General features: G+C 43.3%; 1 protein-coding gene across 4 annotated transcripts; it reads left to right on the top strand.

The window, feature by feature from the left end:
* The first annotated feature begins 2,924 nt into the window (after nt 1–2,924).
* PUS1 (pseudouridine synthase 1) lies at nt 2,925–14,153 on the top strand. Of its 4 annotated transcripts, none has more exons than XM_067539779.1 (7): nt 2,925–3,114; nt 3,289–3,518; nt 5,556–5,774; nt 8,498–8,635; nt 9,889–9,991; nt 10,211–10,908; nt 13,728–14,153. In XM_067539779.1, the coding sequence occupies exons 3-7, from the start codon at nt 5,565–5,567 to the stop codon at nt 13,773–13,775; spliced, it is 1,197 nt and encodes a 398-aa protein (XP_067395880.1). In that variant the 5' UTR covers nt 2,925–3,114; nt 3,289–3,518; nt 5,556–5,564; the 3' UTR covers nt 13,776–14,153. The 4 variants fall into 4 exon arrangements, with proteins under 4 accessions (XP_067395880.1, XP_067395879.1, XP_067395881.1 ...); XM_067539778.1 differs by having other exon boundaries at nt 3,289–3,453; XM_067539780.1 differs by lacking the exon at nt 2,925–3,114 and having other exon boundaries at nt 3,473–3,510.
* The last annotated feature ends 3,688 nt before the right edge of the window (nt 14,154–17,841 follow it).

Consider the following 17,841-nt stretch of genomic DNA (forward strand, 5'->3'; position numbering starts at 1 on the left):
TATTAAAACATGGCATCTGCCCAAGCTCACCTGTTACATAAGCAACCTTACTGTGCATCTGCACTATAGAAAACTCTTTCCTTACAGACCCTCCGTCACCTCAAAGTTAAACATTCTCCTCCATCACCTCTGCACATGTTCTCCTTATAAAACAAAACATGCACAGTCCCAAGTAGAGCAGAGCAAAAATTTTTGATCCAACCTTTTTCTGGCAAAAATGCAGATTTGGTGACACCAAAACCTTTTGCAAATTTGTGTTAATTTTGCCAAATTGTTTCCGTCAGAAATAAAACCCTCTAATAAATTTCCCCCCAAATTCAAAATGTTTCATTTTGATATTTTTGAAACAAAATATATTTTTTTCTTCAAAATGACTTTTTGTTGAGAAGTTACCTTTCATTTTATTTTGAAAATATTTTTAAAAATGTAAAAATGCTCTAAATCGAAATGAAACACTTTGTTTCAAGTCAAAGGAAGCATTTCATTTGATTATTTCATTTTGATTCATCAAAAATTCTGTTTTCAGTTCAATTGGAAACGATTTTTTAAAAAACTCTTCAGAATTGCCAGCGAACAAAAATATCCCTTATTTGCCGGCACTAGTTCCACTGGACAGCGATGGCATTTGAGCAGTGAGCAATATACATTATCAGACTGCTATTTCTTTGGTGATATATGAAGCTAATACATCATCAGACCCACAGTGCTGTCTTGCTCTGATAATATATTAATGTAACATGTCAGTGCAGGGGCAATGCTCTGATGATGTATTATCAGTTACTGTAGCACTAGCTGCTGCCTCCCATTCCACTGAAATTTTGTCCTTTAAGCTAAGCTCTTCAGGCCACGCAGTAAATTTAGACTTGTGTGGGTGAGTTCTAATCACAACTCTGGCATCAACATAGTCTGTGGCCTTGAATAAATTGCTTTAGGCAACCTGCATCTGTTTCCCCATCGCTAAAACAAAGATAGTAATAATACTTACTATCTCACAGAGATATAGTGAGGATTAAAATATACCTCCTGAAAATCCTGCATGATCAATTAACTCAGGAAAAGAAGTGAGCTCTTTGCTCACTACTCCTTGACTATGGGAATCACTGGCATGGTATTCTCCTTCACTTATTGTCACCACTCTAATACTCAAGGAGAAAGACCTGATTTTGCTAATAGGGCCATGTTCATTGAGGCACGTAAGCAACATGCTTAAGTCCATCCTTGTTCAATAAGGGCCTGATCCAAAGCCCACTGATGTCAATGGAAAAGCTTCAATGGGCTTTGGTTACAATTCCAAACTCAGTGGACTTTAAACATGTGCTTAAATGCTTTGCCCAATAGGAATGGCTTTAATCATGTGCTTAAATGCTTTGCTGAATCATGATCTCAATTAATATTGTCTGGTGAAAGGATGATTTGAAAAAAAAATCCACTTTACATAAAAACAAATATAATCAGAAAAGAAAAAAAAAGCTTAGAAAATGGCAGCTGACCACTCTGGCTCTCATTAACAACAATTTCAACTATGCCTTGGAAAATTACTTCATATTTTGTCAACTTTCTTGTGGAAAAAAATCTGTGAGATCCCCTACAGAGAGATCAGGGAAGAGGTTGAGGAGTGAGTCAAAGGTGGTGAAAAGGCATTCAGGATTGTGGTTGTGGGATGAAATTATATTAGAAAAGTAAGATTGTTAAGCTAAGAAGAGGACAGAATTGAGGGAGGAGAGAATGAATTAAAAGTTGGCCTGGTCATGGGATTTCCATCAGAGTAGAGAGAGCAGTGTGAAACGGAGGTGTACTCAGAGCTGATTTTTTGGCAGGGCCTGTGGTTGACATGGGTGGGCACAGGCCTTGTGTCATAACTTAAGCGAAACAGAGGCTGATAAAAACGCAGGATGAATTGCCTAAAATCTGATCGGGTGGGCCTGCTTTTAAAGTGGGTGGGCCATGGCCCACCTGCAGCTATGCCCCTGGTGTGAGAGCAAGAGCAGAGGAAGTGGATGCTGAGGCTTGGGGTTGGCAGGCTGGACCTTGTGATGGAGAAGACAGGCAAAAGCGTCAAGGGGAGTGATTCAACAACCGTATCAATGGAAGAAAGTGGGGAGAGGGGCTGAAAGCAGATAAGTCATGAGCAGGGTTGGAATGGAAGTCATAGAAAGGCCCAGTGGTAGGGCATGTGTTGTGCAAGGCGAGGTTGATGGATAATGCTGAAAGAGACCCGCTGGTGGTTGGAGAGGGGAACTCAGCAGCACAGAGAGCAGTGCTCGGTGAGGACCAAGTCAAGAGAATGGCGCTTTTTGAGCGTTGAACCAGGGCTGCTGGTGGAATGAGAGGTGAGGAGACATGCAGCTAAGTAAGGGGGCAGGTGGAGGCTGAAGTCACTGAAGATGAGCGTGGGAGATTGAGGAGAGGAAGAGAGAGAGCCAGGAGCGGAGGTGCGGGAGGAAGGCTGCTGGGCAGAAGCTGGGTGGAGGGCAGATGACAGCCGGACGGGAGGGGAGGGGAATGCTGGACAGAGTGCTGCGCAGGAAAGGAACCTGAGTAGGAAGGTGCAAGGAATGGAGCAGTAGGGCTGGGCAGAGAAGCCTGACACCGCTACCCTGGTCTGCTCCCGGGTGCGGAGTGACCGAGGAGAGCCCGCTGCAGAGGCAGGGTCAGGTGAGGGCAGGCGGGTGTCTGTGGGAGGCGGGGGTGCGATACGCCGCAGCCGTGCAGGGCTGAGCTCTTGCAGGGACGGAGGGGCGGGCGGGAGCGAGGGCGCTGTGGGGCGGGAGGGAAGGGGGCAGGCTGAGGCCAGAGGCGAAGCACACGTGCCCAGCGGTGAGCAGGAGGATGCGGGGCCTGGACGGGCGCTAGCCGGGGGCGTGGCTGACCCAAGGCCACTCGCTTATATGCAGAGGGATGATGATTGATTCCCTCCCGGAAACTCCAGCTCGGACGCGCCTCGCCCCCCGGAGAAGGAGATTAAGCCTGAATCCCAAACCCTGCAGCGGGCTTGGGAGCGGCCCCAATTGCGGGCAGGTTCGGCCCGGGCTCCTCTCCAGCTGCCTGCCTGCCCCCTCGGGACCGGCGGAGAGCTGCCTCGGAGGGCACTGGACTGGACTGGACTGGATGCAGGCAGGCAGCCCCCATCCGCTTTCACGGCAGCGTGCTCCGGCCGCGTGGGAGGGCAGCGGGCTGGGCCATTAGCTTGCCGCCGGTGCTGAAGTCTCCCCGGCTCGGCTACGGCCGGTGCCCAGCGCGGCCGCATTGCACGTCTCCCTCCTCATCCTCTCTGCTCCTCCCTCCCAGGCCTAGCGCGCACTGCAGCTGCCCTGCCCCGAGGCCGCGCCGCACCGCCCCCACGCGCGCCAACTGGTGAAGTTTGTCCTCCCCCGGCGTCCGTACTGGGGATCCGCCTCCCTCCCGCGGGGGCTCTTCTGCCCGTGCTCCGGCGCCGCCGCAGTAACTATCCGCGTAAGTGGCACAGGTGCAGAGCGCGAGCCGCGCGCGCCGCCCTTGCGTGGTTGGTTGGTTGGTGAGTGGGGGGGGGGAGGGGCTGTTTCCCCTTGACCGGCTCCCCGTCTCCTGGCTGGGGGTGGGGGAGCCGCCCCGGGGCTCGTGAGCGGGTCTGGCGGCGCGGCCGGCAATGCTCGGGCGGTGGCTCAGGGGGATGGCCTGGGGCCTCTCTTCCTCGGCAGGATCGACGCGCGGCGGCGGCGGGCGGCTGAACAAAGCGCCTAGCGTATGTACCTCAGCCCGTCTGTCTGTCTGTCCGTCCGTCTGCCTGCCTGCCTACCTGGCGCCCGCTGCAGTCCGCGTGGCTGCCGGCCGGGCGCGCTGCGGGGTTTGTTGCAGGCCTGGGAGTGGGGCTGGGGCAGGGGGAGGGAAATCCGATCGTGGTCATTCATCTTCCTCCCTCTCAGTGCCGGCTCCTTGGGTGTGCGTGTGAACACGCGCGTGTGAACACGTGTGCACGGCTGGCGAGTTGGGTCCAGCTCTGGGCCCCACGTCAGGAAAGCCGTGGGCAAATCCGGGACAGTCCAGAGAAGGGCAACAAAAATGGTGACCGGCCCACAGGGCCTAGGGGGGAAGCTGGGATCTGGGCTGGGTTAGTCTGGAGCGGAGAAGCCTGAGGGAGGGGGCGTGATGGCAGTTTTCAAGCACCTCGAAGGCCGTTAGAAGGCGTGGGGAGGACAATCGTGCTGGTTAACCTCTCAAATCGGCTAAACGCTTAAAGTGCAGAAGGGGGGTTGAAGTGGGACGTTAGGGAACAACTTCCTGTCAGGGTGGTTAAGCCCTGGAACAAATTGCCTAGGGAGGTTGTGGGAGCGCCATCATTGGAGACTTTTAAGAGTAGGTTAGACAAAGGCCCGTCAGGGACAGTCTGATTGCTAGGTAGTCCTGCCTTGAGTGCAGGGGACTGGAGTAGATGACCTCTCGGGGGCCCTTCCAGTCCTGTACTTCCATGATTCTATGTCTCTTACGTCCTTCCTGGCTCCCTGGTCTCATTCCCTCAAGGTTGCTGTTCTCTGGCATTCTGTATTGGATAATGCATGCAGTGGTGTATGCCCGCACCCATTGTTCTCATCCTTGTGGATGATCACCATTAAAAATCTAGGCAAATTGCTTATAGCACATTTTATTTATCAAACTGCTTTAGCTCCTTTTTCTTTTTGTGGTTTATCTGAAAGCAAACTTGGTTTTTGAAAAAGCACTTTGTAATTTGTTCAGACCCTGCCTGAGAATGTACGTATGGGGTTGTGCGTGAGTCAGTTGTTTGGCTGTTTTGTCATGGATCGTGGTATATGTCAGGTCGTATGCCACTCATGCAGTTTTGTTTTTGCTCATTGGATGACTGAAACTTCATAGGAGAGAGCGGCCTAGTGGATTGAGATAATGGAGGGGGACCCAGGAGAGAGCTGGGTTCCATTCCTGGCCCTGTCACTGGCCTGTTGGGTGGCCATGGGCAGGTCCCTTCCCATACATCTTAGTTTTCTGATGTGTAAAATGGGGCTAAAGATTCTTGTAAAGTGCTTTGCGAGTGGATGAAAAGTGCTATATAAGAGCTAGGAATTGTTAGATTATTTATAAACAGGGTGAGACCTTTGGGCACCTTTTTCAAGAAACAGCAGTGCAAACCTCTTCGGACTAATGTTGGAAAAGAGAGGGTAAAAATGTGACCAAATTGCAAAATACAGACTCAGGTTTGGGCAATGCTTAAAAGTTAGGTTGACATAGCTACATTGATCAGGGATGATAAAAAAAATCTAGCCACCATTGCTTGGAGCTGCTGGGGGTATTCCTACACAGATTAAGCCTATGGGATTTTTCCCATCAATGCTACGGGGTTATGCTGATATAGCTATACCAGTGTAGTCTCCATACTGTAGATACAGCCTAAGTGGAAATGTTCTTAATTACTTTCCCCACCGTTTCTCTGGCTCACTACCAAAGAGACTAAAGTGCAGCCCAAGTGCTGGGTGTGATATGTTTCCTGTTTGTTTATTCCACTGATGGCGATGCCATTTTGTTGTTCCTCTCCTTGCTGAATCCTGCTTCCCGTCTGTCCCTTTCAGTGGTTTGCAATGGCTGGGGATATGAGAACAGCGGTTGCCAATCAGGCAAAAAGACTGAAGAGCAGCAATGAGGAGACAGAAAAGCCAGAGGAAAATGGACACCAAGACAAAAGGTTAAAGAGATGCCAAGAGGACATGGAGGATCAGAATAAAAAATTTCCCAAAAGGAAGATTGTTCTGTTGATGGCATATTCTGGGAAAGGCTACCATGGCATGCAAGTATGTGGTTAGGCAATAAATGCTATTCAACCTCTTACATTTGGGGTGCATGTCTGTCTGTATCAGTATGCTCAAAGTAGTGCGATATCTGAAATGAGGGGAGGGAGGTGGTAGCCAAGAAAGAAGGTCAAGCATCTGTAAACTCCAAATATCCAGGAGGCTGGGGCACGCATAGCTCAATCTCAGGCCTGGTTTACACTGCTGCCAGTAGTCGACGGCAGTTTGCGTATCTCTTGTCGACTTACTTACGTTGCCATACTGCGGCGTCTTCACTGTGCTGCGTCATCCGCAGACACCCTTTGGTCGATGCAGCCGTACTTCTTTTGGGAGGTGGTTTAATCGCATTGACCGGAGAGCACTTTCGGGATCGATCCCCAAGTCATTGGCAGTGTAGACATACCCTCAGATTCAGATGTGTTAGTGTCCTTCAGAGCTGGGCTAGAGAACATGGTTTATGTTAGGCTAGCAGTAGGTCTACACCAGCTTTCCCACCAGTACTGGTTCTGGTTAGGGTTAGGTTTCCTGATCCTGGTATAACTGCACTGGGTTGTAGCAACAATGGGGGGAGATCTTTCAGAAAAAACTTGCTGTAGATAAGCCTCCAGTGTGGACTCTTGTGCTCCAGCAGTTTGTGTAATGATCCTAGTGCTATCTTATAACACCCCTACTACCTTTTCCTTTCTGGTTGGGGCTCTGGAGTTGTGGCTATTTCACTGGCTCCTGGATTTTCCTAGCCCTGCTCATTTCATTTCTAAAATGTGTTTAAATGTGTTCAGGCAAAAATGGACAAAGCATAACATGGCAGAATGTGTCCTCTTGTGCAGTGGCTGTCAGCCTTTCCAGACCACTGTATCCTTTCCAGGAATCTGATTTGTCTTGTGTACTCCCAAGTTTCACCTCATTTAAAAATTCCTTGCTTACAAAATCAGACATAAAAATACAGACGTATCACAGCACACTATTACTGAAAAATTGCTTACTTTTCAATTTTTACCATATAATTATAAAATAAATCAATTGGAATATAAATATTGTACTCGTATTTCAGTGTATAGTATATAGAGCAGTATAAACAAGTCATTGTCTGTATGAAATTTAGTTTGTACTGACTTTGCTAGTGCTTTTTATGTAGCCTGTTGTAAAACAAGGCTAATAGCTAGATGAGTTGATATACCCCCTGGAAGACCTCTGCATACCACCAAGGGTACGTGTACCTCTTGTTGAGAACCATTACTCTAGTGTAAATGGCTCTTAAACTACAGCGCAATGCTCCAGAATATGCAGATTACATTTTTGCCTCTTTCTGTTGCACTTTTAGAATCTGTCTATACTGGGGATACTTTCCCTAATGCAGCTCCCTGTTTTTGATGTGCTGCACTGGAGTGGTTTACTTCAGTTTGGAAACAGGGTAAACTGCATTGCTGTAGTTAAATTACATGTCGGGGGTGGAATTGCATTGGTGTATTATCCGCATAACAACACTGTCACCAGTGTCTCCAAGATCCACAAACCCACAGATAGATGACTGCTATCTTAATCAAGCTTTGCAGAAAATGATTTTTCCAGTGCAGTAGTAGCAACAAAATTTTGAGCCGCTCTCTGTTTATCCCAACAAATTGCAAACTTCATTTCTTGCAAATCTGCTCATCTCAGTGAGGTGTGAACTTCAAAGTCTGGCTTGATAGGGGCCAGTATGAACATAATGGGATTTTTCTTTTACTTTTCCAGCAAGCAGAAAAATGTAACTTACAACTGTGTTAATGCAACATTAAGGCTACATATTTAAATGCACAGTATCAAGAAATGCCAAAGTTAAGGCACACAGCAAACTGTCTATCATCCCCAATGCACATCTGTAATATTTGTTATTGCTAGTTAGAGAATTAAATGTTATCTAAGTATATACAGTGGGTGTAATTCATGTGACTAATATTTCTGTGATGTCCTTAATGTTGCAGTTGCCAGATTACTTGTGTTAGACTACATAATGTTGTTGTAATTTTTTTTTTTAATTTAAAGTACAGTTTATTTATACTATGATTGTGCTGGGTGCTTTACAAGTACAGAAAAATGATATTGACACTTCCATAACTTCCCCCAGCCACTCTTTTTAAGAGAATGGTGTTCACTCTGAAGGGAATGGGATTATAAGGTGGAAACTGGTGTCTTTGCACCCTTTGTCAGCCATGGGGCAGGTTTTCCTGTAGGAATAACTAGGTGGAATTCTCTGGCCAATATTATGCAGGAGGTCAGACTAACTGATCATAATGGTCCTTCTAATTTAAAAATTTAAGAATGTATAAATACAATTTATGAATCCAGTGACCCAGAATTTTGGTGTAGTAGTTTTGGAGTGACAGTGGCCATATTGGAATAACAGCTCCTTTGGTGCTGTGTTGCAGACCCCAGGTTGGTCACTTGTTGTGATCCCCACACAAATTCAATTACTCATGGTTTGGACGGGGGTTGAGGAATCACCCTGAAACGACTGCTATCCATTACCAGCTACAATAGCAAAAAGAAATACTGAAAATGTATCTGTCTCATTAATGACTCCAGGTAAAATAAAATTGGTAAGGTTTGCTGAAGTGTGGCAATGCTATTTCTTCTGTGAAGAGATAAATTGAAAATTAATTGGGATTCAAATAGTTATTGGATTCTGGGTAATGGTGGATCTTCAAAGAAAGTATTAATTTTTTTCTTCTATTTATCTTTCTCTTCAGCGAAATGTGGGGTCCTCGCAGTTCAAGACGATTGAGGATGACTTAGTATCTGCCCTCATTCAGTCAGGCTGCATCCCAGAAAACCATGGTGAAGATATGAAAAAAATGTCTTTTCAGAGGTGTGCGCGAACAGACAAGGTGTTGAAGCTCTTTCTTTCATGCTTTAGTAAAGGCTAAGTCTACACTGCCGGCGGCATACCCGGCAGTGCAGGATCGATTTTGCAGGTTTGATTGAGCGGCAGTAAAGACTCGCTCAATTGAACCCGGAAGTCGACTCCGTAAATCCACCCTGGCAAGTAACATATAGTCGACGCAGCACTGCGCAACTTGTGAATCTCCCATCGACTGCTGCCGAAATCTGCGGCTAGTGTAGACCAGGCCAAAGAGTTCTCTACAGAACTTAGTGGCACTGAGATTGTTGTGACTGTCTCTGATTGTGTGCATTTTGGATCACAGATGAGAAATAAGATCACTTTTACGATGTGGGTTTTCCTTTTGATAGTGAATATATAACTACACTAAAGATCAAATGATATTTGTAATGTATACTTTCATCTTCTAATACATTAAAGTATAAATAAACACTCGTTAGTAAATACAGGGGTAGTGACTAGATGATATCTGTAAAATTTATAAAGCTGCTACTTTATCCTCTTAGCTGTGACCTCTGCCTTTTCTCCTTTAACTGTTCATTTATTTGTTTTTCCTCCCAACCCATTCCTGGTCTGTTGGTGTTCTCCATTCTGTTTGATATATTACCAGTTTTTTCAGGTGGGGACTGTTTGTTCTTTGACTATCTGGTGCCTAGCATAATGAGGCCCTAATTCTTAACTGAAATTCTTAAATGCTACCATAATATACAAATTTGCAAACAGCACATTTTTGGTTTTGTATGAGTCAAATACAGTGAAATGCCACAGAGGAGTGTGAAAGAATAATATAATTGCAACCTTATCCCTTCCACCACGCTAACCAAACAAACTACCCACCTAACCTGTGAGCGCATGGATGATTTTGTGGCCGAAGCATAGGGTTGAGAGATCTGGGTTCTGTTCATGGCTTTGTTATGGTAGGCTTTCTATGTGACTCAGGGAAAAACCAAGAATAAGAATTTAAGGCAATCTCAGTTTTACAAGTGGGGGAAAAACACCACGCATCTTAGGTTTGTAGTGGTGCTGAATTTGTTGATGTGTCTTTCTGTATGGTTCTGACTACAGGTCAGTGCCTCATAGTAGCATCTTTGCTTCACTCCTTCAGTTTACAATGACCGATAACAGCAAAGAAATTGATAGAGAATGTCAACAGACTGTGTGTATTTAATTTTTGTTCTGATGCAGCTCTTCCATCGTGGCACAACTACTAATGTGTGTTCATTGTTTTTGTTTTCATAGGGCGTGTCTGCTGCTGGACAGATTGTGTCCCTGAAGATCTGGCTGATAGATAATGTTTTAGAAAAGATTAATAACTGTCTTCCTTCTCATATCAGAATTCTGGGTAAGAATAATAAAAAGTAGGTATCCCAGCAGTGTGTGCAAACACTGATTTTTAATTTAAAGGGGAATTCTTTACAGTGGAAGTTTCTTAAGTTTTTTTTTTTTCCCCACTCTCCCCCTTCTATTTTATATAGGCTCTTCTTGGTGGGTGGGGCTTATAATGTGGCTGAAATTGGCTGATTGGAAAATTTTGTTAACAAAATGTCATTTTTAAAATGAGGTCTGAAAAGAGTCACCGGGGGATTCAGCTCCAAGAACAAGTGTGATGCCAGAACCTACTTCTACATGCTACCAACGTTTGCCTTTGCCCATAAAGACCATGATATCCAAGATGAAACTTACCGACTGAGCAAAGAGACTCTTGAGCAAGTCAACAAGCTTCTTTCTTGTTACAAAGGGACCCATAACTTCCACAATTTCACCTCTCAGAAGGGACCCAAAGACCCCAGTGCCAAACGGTACATAATGGAGATGTATTGCGAAGAGCCCTTTGTGAGGGAAAGCATGGAATTTGCAGTGATAAAAGTGAAAGGACAGAGTTTTATGATGCACCAAATAAGGAAGATGATCGGTTTGGTGATAGCTGTAGTGAAAGGCTATGCACCGGAGTCCATCATGGAGCGCAGCTGGGGAGAGAAAAAGGTGGATGTCCCTAAAGCACCAGGACTTGGGCTGGTCTTGGAAAAGGTTCACTTTGAAAAGTACAATAAACGCTTTGGAAGCGATGGTTTGCATGAGCCACTGGAATGGGCAGAGGAGGAGGAGAAGATCACTATTTTCAAAGAGCAACATATCTATCCCACTATTATAAACACGGAAAAGGAGGAGCAATCCATGGTGAACTGGCTCAGCACCCTGTCCATCCATGACTTCAGTGCCACTTTTTCAGGGGTACAAGCCAACGACAGAAACTCAAAGGTAACGGTTAAAGCTATTACCTTTTTTGAAAGGATGCTGTCAGCTTTTAAAAAAAAAAATGCTCTTCTTTCTGAACACTTTTACTTGCAGTCACTACACCACCTAACACAACTATCTGTTAAAGAGACTAGACTAAAAAAAACATAAATACATGTATTTCTCTATATTTGGATATGACCACACTTTCTATATAGTCCTTTCACTGTTTTTTGTGGGTTTTGCACATGGCAAATGGGGAAGAAAGAAATATTTTAAAATGCAGGAAGATGTGATTGCACAATCACATACATTTGGGTTGGGAGTTGGGGCAGATGTTACTATCTGTAACTACTTTGAACTCCCTTAAGTGAGACTAGATTTCAAGTTGGCAGTGTCCCCTTTAAATACCAATTTGCATTGAGAACTCTTATTCTTTATCTAATTTTCTATTTTGTTTAATGGTCTGTTCACTTGCAAAGAAGCTTAAACTGAGGAGAAACTAAGGCTACGCTTACACTGACAACGGCAAAATTGCTGCTGCCAGATCGATCTTTCAGGATCGATTGAGCGGTCAGTGAGACCCACTCAATCGATCAGGAAGTCGACTGAGTAAGTCCACCCCCTCAAGTAGCGTAGCGCTGCGCAGTGTGAACAGCGTGCAGAAGAGAAGCTGAGCAGTTGACGTCAGTTACGCAAACTACTCTGCGTGGTTTGCGTAACTCCCGTTGACTGCCGCCGAATCGCGCGGTTAGTGTGAACCAGCCCTAAGTGTAGTTACTCCGCATCCAAACCTGCAAACCCACCAGGAGCCAAAACTCCCACTGAGCTTGGTAAGAAGTTGTGGGGTTGAACTTTTTGTTAGCATGGATGGAACTGTTATTGATTTGAATAGGTATTACTGGGAGACATGGAATATAGTATTGTAGACTGAAATTCATATCTTCCTGACAGATATTTTGGGCTGTTGAATAGTCTCCCAAGAGAGTAGTGGAAACATTGTTTGCTTGGGACTTGTTCAAACTAAACTGGAGACAGTAATAGAAAAACAATTCAGTGGAATCCTAGCCTATTTTTTTTTTTTTTATGAACGTCTTGCAGCACCTCTGAGAACTTGGAGTGGTGATTGAATAATCTGGGTTCCCCTGTTGTAAAGACAGCCCATAAAGGAATAATGGGGTAACTGGGCAGGAGTGGAGCTTCATTCAGAGAAGCTGTGGGAGACATAATGGCCTTTAGTTAACCCTGTAAATTAGGGTCTCGCTGGGTAAGGAACAATCCCACATATAACATTTTATTTGTTTTGTATTAATCCTACATATAACAACATTTTATTATTTGTTTTGGGCTGAGACAAAATTCTAATATTGAAATTAAAATCCAAAGCCTGTTTGAATTGCATGAATAAGAGCAACTAAAGATTTCTCAAGGTTATTTTTGTTCTTCTGGTAATTGTTTTGCAACAGTGGTGCTGATGTAGATACTCTGCATGGAAACACTGTTGAAACAGGATGTAAAATGCTTATAATACATGCCACCTTAATTTGGTTTAATGTGACTCAAAAAGGTACAAAGAATTCTTACCTGCCTTCAGCGTTCTTTGAAGATGATATAGTCAATGCTCACTGCTGACATGTTAAAGAAGCACTGAGGTGCTGGGCTAGCAGAAGGCAGGTGTGCTTGTTACTGATAAACTCAAACAAATACAACACTGGGTTTGCAGTTGTCACAGGCTGGCTGGGGACAGATTCTATAATAGAATTTTTTTTAGCCTAATTTACACTGCAGCATGTTGTACTGGTTGTTCTGCAGTTGGATACATTTACTGGCTTTTTATTTCGTAATAGAAAAGGCCATTTGCTTTTCAAAGCAACATACAGCTGTTTGCATTTGTTTTTAAATCAACAGTTGGAAATCCATCACCGTAAGCCATAACATAATCACTGACACTGATTTTCTTTATTATAACTGCACTCTTACTATTTGTGGTAAGAAAACACAGTAGAACCCTGACTTCATTCAGACCCATTGACTTGTTCTTTAAAGGGACAATGTCAGTTTAGAATTCAGACCTTTTAAACCAGTTTCCTTATGTGTGTTACTCACAACCCCTTAGATTATTACTGTACAACTGAACACATCTTTAAAAAGGAACTTACTTTTTGGCACTTGTAAAGACACCATATTCTCTCCCACAAGTTGGACCTAAATTTTTCAGTGAGGTCCCTAGATCCTGGGACATCCTGGGGAAATTCTCAGTTTTGTGACAGCTTCAGGAAATGTAAGAACTGTGGAGGTTTTGGTTGACTTAAATATGAAAACGAAGAATATACTTGGTACAGGAGCCGTGTGTCATTCATTGTGTTTTTTGTTTTATATGCTCTCCCTGCATTTTCAGTTTTCAATATGCTACAAGTTGTCGTCATCGTACAGTTCACTACAGAGTTCTTCAGCAATTGCATAGAACTTAGTGAACAATTCCGTTAATGATGTATAAGAGACTAAAATCCAGTTTGTTGTTTTAGATGTGTTGGCTCTGCTGTGCTACTAGGAATAATAGTTCTGGTCATATTATTTGGCATCTAACTTGATCTGAAAGTGTCCCTGTAAGTAATTGCTTCCGTGGAACTGGATTCTTCACTTCAACTATCTGCCATAAGAAGTAAAAGGCAGTATTTCCCCCCCTCTTATAATTTCAAATGTAGTAACTAAAGGTGGGTCCAGGTCATGAAGTTTGGATTCAGATTCGCATTTCCCTAGACTTCAGAGCAATTTCGATCCACTGTTTTGATTGGGTCTATAATAAACTGATGACAAACCATTTTTTTCATTCTACTTTGCAGAGCAACGATCTTGAGGGCAGTGATGATTGTGACGATGACTCTGACTGAGTCAGTAAATGTGAGGAGCTGGGACCTTTGATTCAGTTTGCATAGAACTAAGTGGCCTTTCTAAATCCAACACTCCAGTAAAGCAGAGGTTTACTTTCATTCTGGAAGTGAGTAGTCACAGATGACCAAAAGGAATTGGGGGAAAAATAATGCAGAAGTGACCCTGAAACTGACTGTTTATACCACTAACTGATGCATTGGAACATGGAATACTTGAAAACTAAAATAACAAAAAATGTGCTTCATACATGAATCTTGTCATGCAGGAATTGTTTTCATGATGTAATTTGAATTATGTTTTTATTACAGTAAAATGTGCTTATATGAAACAGTTATTTAAACATGTAATCTCTACATAAAGGCAAGTGAAAAACTTTTTTTTTTTTAAATAGATTTTCCTTTTTATTTTATAGATTGAAGAGCTCTATGTACAATTTTAAAAGCCTTGTTAGTCTACAGAATTTCTTAATCTGTAGCTGGAGATATTTCCAAACTTTGACAAAGACTTATTTTATTTTGCATACTATCCGTGACTTTAACATGCAATTTATGTGGGGTCAGAAATCTAGTGTCCTATTAGTGGCCCTGCATTCTCTGACGAGGGTGAGACTAACTTTCTTTGCCTTCTCTAAGCTTAAGAAACTGTCCCTTTCATATATGAGATCTACTAATTTTGGAAAGTGGGCTGGTGTGCATATATAAGGGGATATGTTGATCCTTTTATTTTAAAGATGTTATAAACAGTAGAGGGTTCCAATGCATTCTTATATGTGGACAATCCCAGAACATAGATTTATAGCTGCCTATCTATGCTGAGTATCTCCAGCCCAAGTAATTGTTTCACAGACCCTTTAATTAAACATCACTTTCAACATATAAAGTACTGTGTAAGTGTTATCACAAAGCCAAAGTTTGAAACCTTAGAAAGGAGTTCAGTACTACCTGTGGAAAATCACCAGTTACATTGCTGTTGGTTTAGTGTCCCTCTCTGCTACATTTTGGCCTAAATGTATAAAACGTAAGATTCAAATTTTTCAGTAGGCTTCAGTCCAGCAATAGCTTTTTTTCACCGCCACATCACATAGGCGGCTCATAGTCCTCCTGTGATCAACCAATACGCCTAGGTCCTTCTCCTCCCTCTGTCACTTCCAACTGATGCATCCCCAGCTTATAGTAAAATTTCTTGTTGTTAGTCCCTAAATGCATGACCTTGCACTTTCCACTATTAAATTCCATCCTATTTCTATTACTCCAGTTTACAAGGTTATCCAGATCTTCCTGTAAGATATCCCGATCCTTCTCTGTATTGGCAATACCTCCCAACTTTGTGTCATCTGCAAATTTTATTAGCACATTCCCACTTTTTGTGCCAAGATCAGTAATAAAAAGGTTAAATAAGATTGGTCCCAAGACTGATCCCTGAGGAACTCCACTAGTAGCCTCCCTCCAGCCTGGCAGTTCACCTTTCAGTCTGACTCGTTGTTGTTGTTGTCTCCCCTTTGACCAGTTCCTTATCCACCTTTCAGTTTTCATATTAATATCCATCTTTTCCAATTTAACTAATAATTCCACATGTGGAACCGTATCAAATGCCTTACTGAAATCTAGGTAAATTAGATCCACTGCATTCCCTTTATCTAAAAAATCTGTTATCTTCTCAAAAAAGGAGATCAGGTTGGTCTGAGGCGATCGATCTACTTTTTGTAAAGCCATGTTGTATTTTATCTCAGTTACTGTTAACCTCAATGTCCTTAACTACTTTCTCTTTCAAAATTTTTTCCAAGACCTTGCATGCTACTGAAGTCTAACAGTCCTGTAGTTACCCGGATCACTTTTTTTTCCCTTTCTTAAAAATAGGAACTATATTAGTACTTCTCCAGTCATACAGTACAGTCCCTGAGTTGACAGATTCATTAAAAATCCTTGCTAATGGGCTTGCAATTTCATGTGCTAGTTCCTTTAATATTCTTGAATGGAGATTCTCTCTTCTCCCTTCCTCTCCTCTCTCCCCTGACCCCTCCCGGATTTAGTCCCATTAAGCTGTTTGAGTTTGGCTTCTACCTCGGATGTGGTAATTTCTACCTCCATATCCTCATTCCCACACAGCTTACAGCGACAGAAGGGGTTTTGCCCTTGCTGTAGGGACGCTACCTGCCCAAGTGACGGTAGGTAAGTTGACAGAAGCATTCTTCATCTTAGCTGCATCTACACCAGGGGTTAGGTCAGCGTAAGTACAGCACTCAGAGGTGTGAATTTTTCACTCTCCCTGATCACTGTAGCTATGTCGATCTACATTTTAAGTGAAGACCAGGCCTAGGAAACATACTGATTGAACCCTTCCCCGCTAAACTTCACCAGTTGGGCTTCAAAGGAGGCTCAGAGCTGTGTAAATTAAAGCTCCTTTCCTGGGCAGTACCATGGGGCAGAGCAGTGGCAGCAGCAGTGAATGTAAATTCTTCCTGGCACAGCCTGAGGGTTGTTTGCATAAATACAGTGCCTCCCACTCACCCCCACCTGTGGGTGTGAATTAAGCCTCTGGTCTCCATTGAATGTAATACTGTTCTCTCTTTGAAGTGCTGTCTCCTCTGTTCAGTTCTGTGAAACGTATTAAATGGTTTCTGTCTAAGGCCGTTGGACTTGTGATTCCTTCTGGACTCCCTTTCTGTCATAGTAGTTTGTCCTTTTTTCTTTAATTAGTTGCTGCAAACATTATGCTCTTGTTTTATAGCATTTTAATTAGGGCTTTATTTTTATCCCCAGAAGGTCTTGATCCATATTTTGTCTTGTAGGTAAAAGCAGGATTGTGAGGGATATGTCTCAGTGGGCCTTCAGGAGATGCACTCCCCCTAAATTTTTCTTTTACGTCCCTCAGTATTTTGTACAACTTACATCTTTATCATCTCTTCCTTCTCTTTTTTTTTGTTTAAATCAACCTCAATCTGTGAGCAAAGTTTGAGTCATTCTTAGTAAAATAACCGTGGGAATATTGTCAACTCAAATCCAATTCAGTGGGAACTTTCATTTGTCGCCTTTAGAGAAAACTAAGAAATGTGCCCTAGGTCATTAAAATTGAACATTTTTACTTTACTTGCTGTGTGTGTATTGTTTATTTACTTTGTGCCCCTCAGTTAGCTTGGACAGGGTGTGATCAGTTTCACTGGCACAATACTGCAGTGTTGGGTTGCACATTCCACACAGGAATGTTTGATTTGAAAGCAAATAAACCCATTGTTTATTCATTGAGATACTTTTGAAAATGTAATGTAAAGATTCTTGAAGATAGTTGTGGGTCTTTTATAACATCTTCTTTTAGTGCTTGTGTACACTACTAGAAGGTCTTTTGTTGCTTTAACTGTACTAGTATAGTTAAAGCGGTAAGCTTTCCCTAGCTCCGGTGGGGATGCAGTTATGAGTATAATGGTGTTTATGGCAGTATTTTAGACCATGTCTAAATTAGAGTCTATGCCAGCATATCCCTCCCTCCCCTTACTGTAGATGCAGGTTTTCCACCAACATACTAAGACCACCTCCCTGAACAACGGTAGCTAAATTGCCAAAGCACTCTTCTGTCAGCATAGTTATGTCAACAGTGGATATTGCAGCCATAACCATTGCCCAGGGCTTTGTGAATTTTTCTCACCCCAGCAGACATAGCTATGCTGCTAGAACATTGTAGTGTAGACCACGTCTTCTTGTGGTTTCTGAAGCAAAATAAGCAACGCTCCTTTTGACTGTAGGAGGGGTTGTATTCAAACTAAATGGTTTAAATAAAAAAAAAAAAAATTACAGCTTGACTTACATGGTTACACCAGCATAACTCTACTAGTATAGACCAGACCGTATAAAATTAAAAAGTTGATACACGCTTGTCCTAGCAGCCCTGTGTCCATGGATACGTCTATACTAGAAGTGCTTCGGGCAGCACTGCTGGTGCTGCCGCGGACCTAACAGTTGCTATAGTAGATCCACCTCTCCAAGCGGTGGTAGCTAGGTCAGTGGAAGAATTCTTCTGTTGAACTAGTACTGTCTACACGGGGACTTAAGTCAGTTTACTTACTCACATAGA

The sequence above is a fragment of the Emydura macquarii genome, unplaced genomic scaffold, assembly GCF_026122565.2.
Source record: "Emydura macquarii macquarii isolate MOO-44397 ecotype Brisbane River unplaced genomic scaffold, CSIRO-AGI_Emac_v2 contig_554, whole genome shotgun sequence".
Classification (NCBI taxonomy): Eukaryota; Metazoa; Chordata; order Testudines; family Chelidae; genus Emydura; species Emydura macquarii.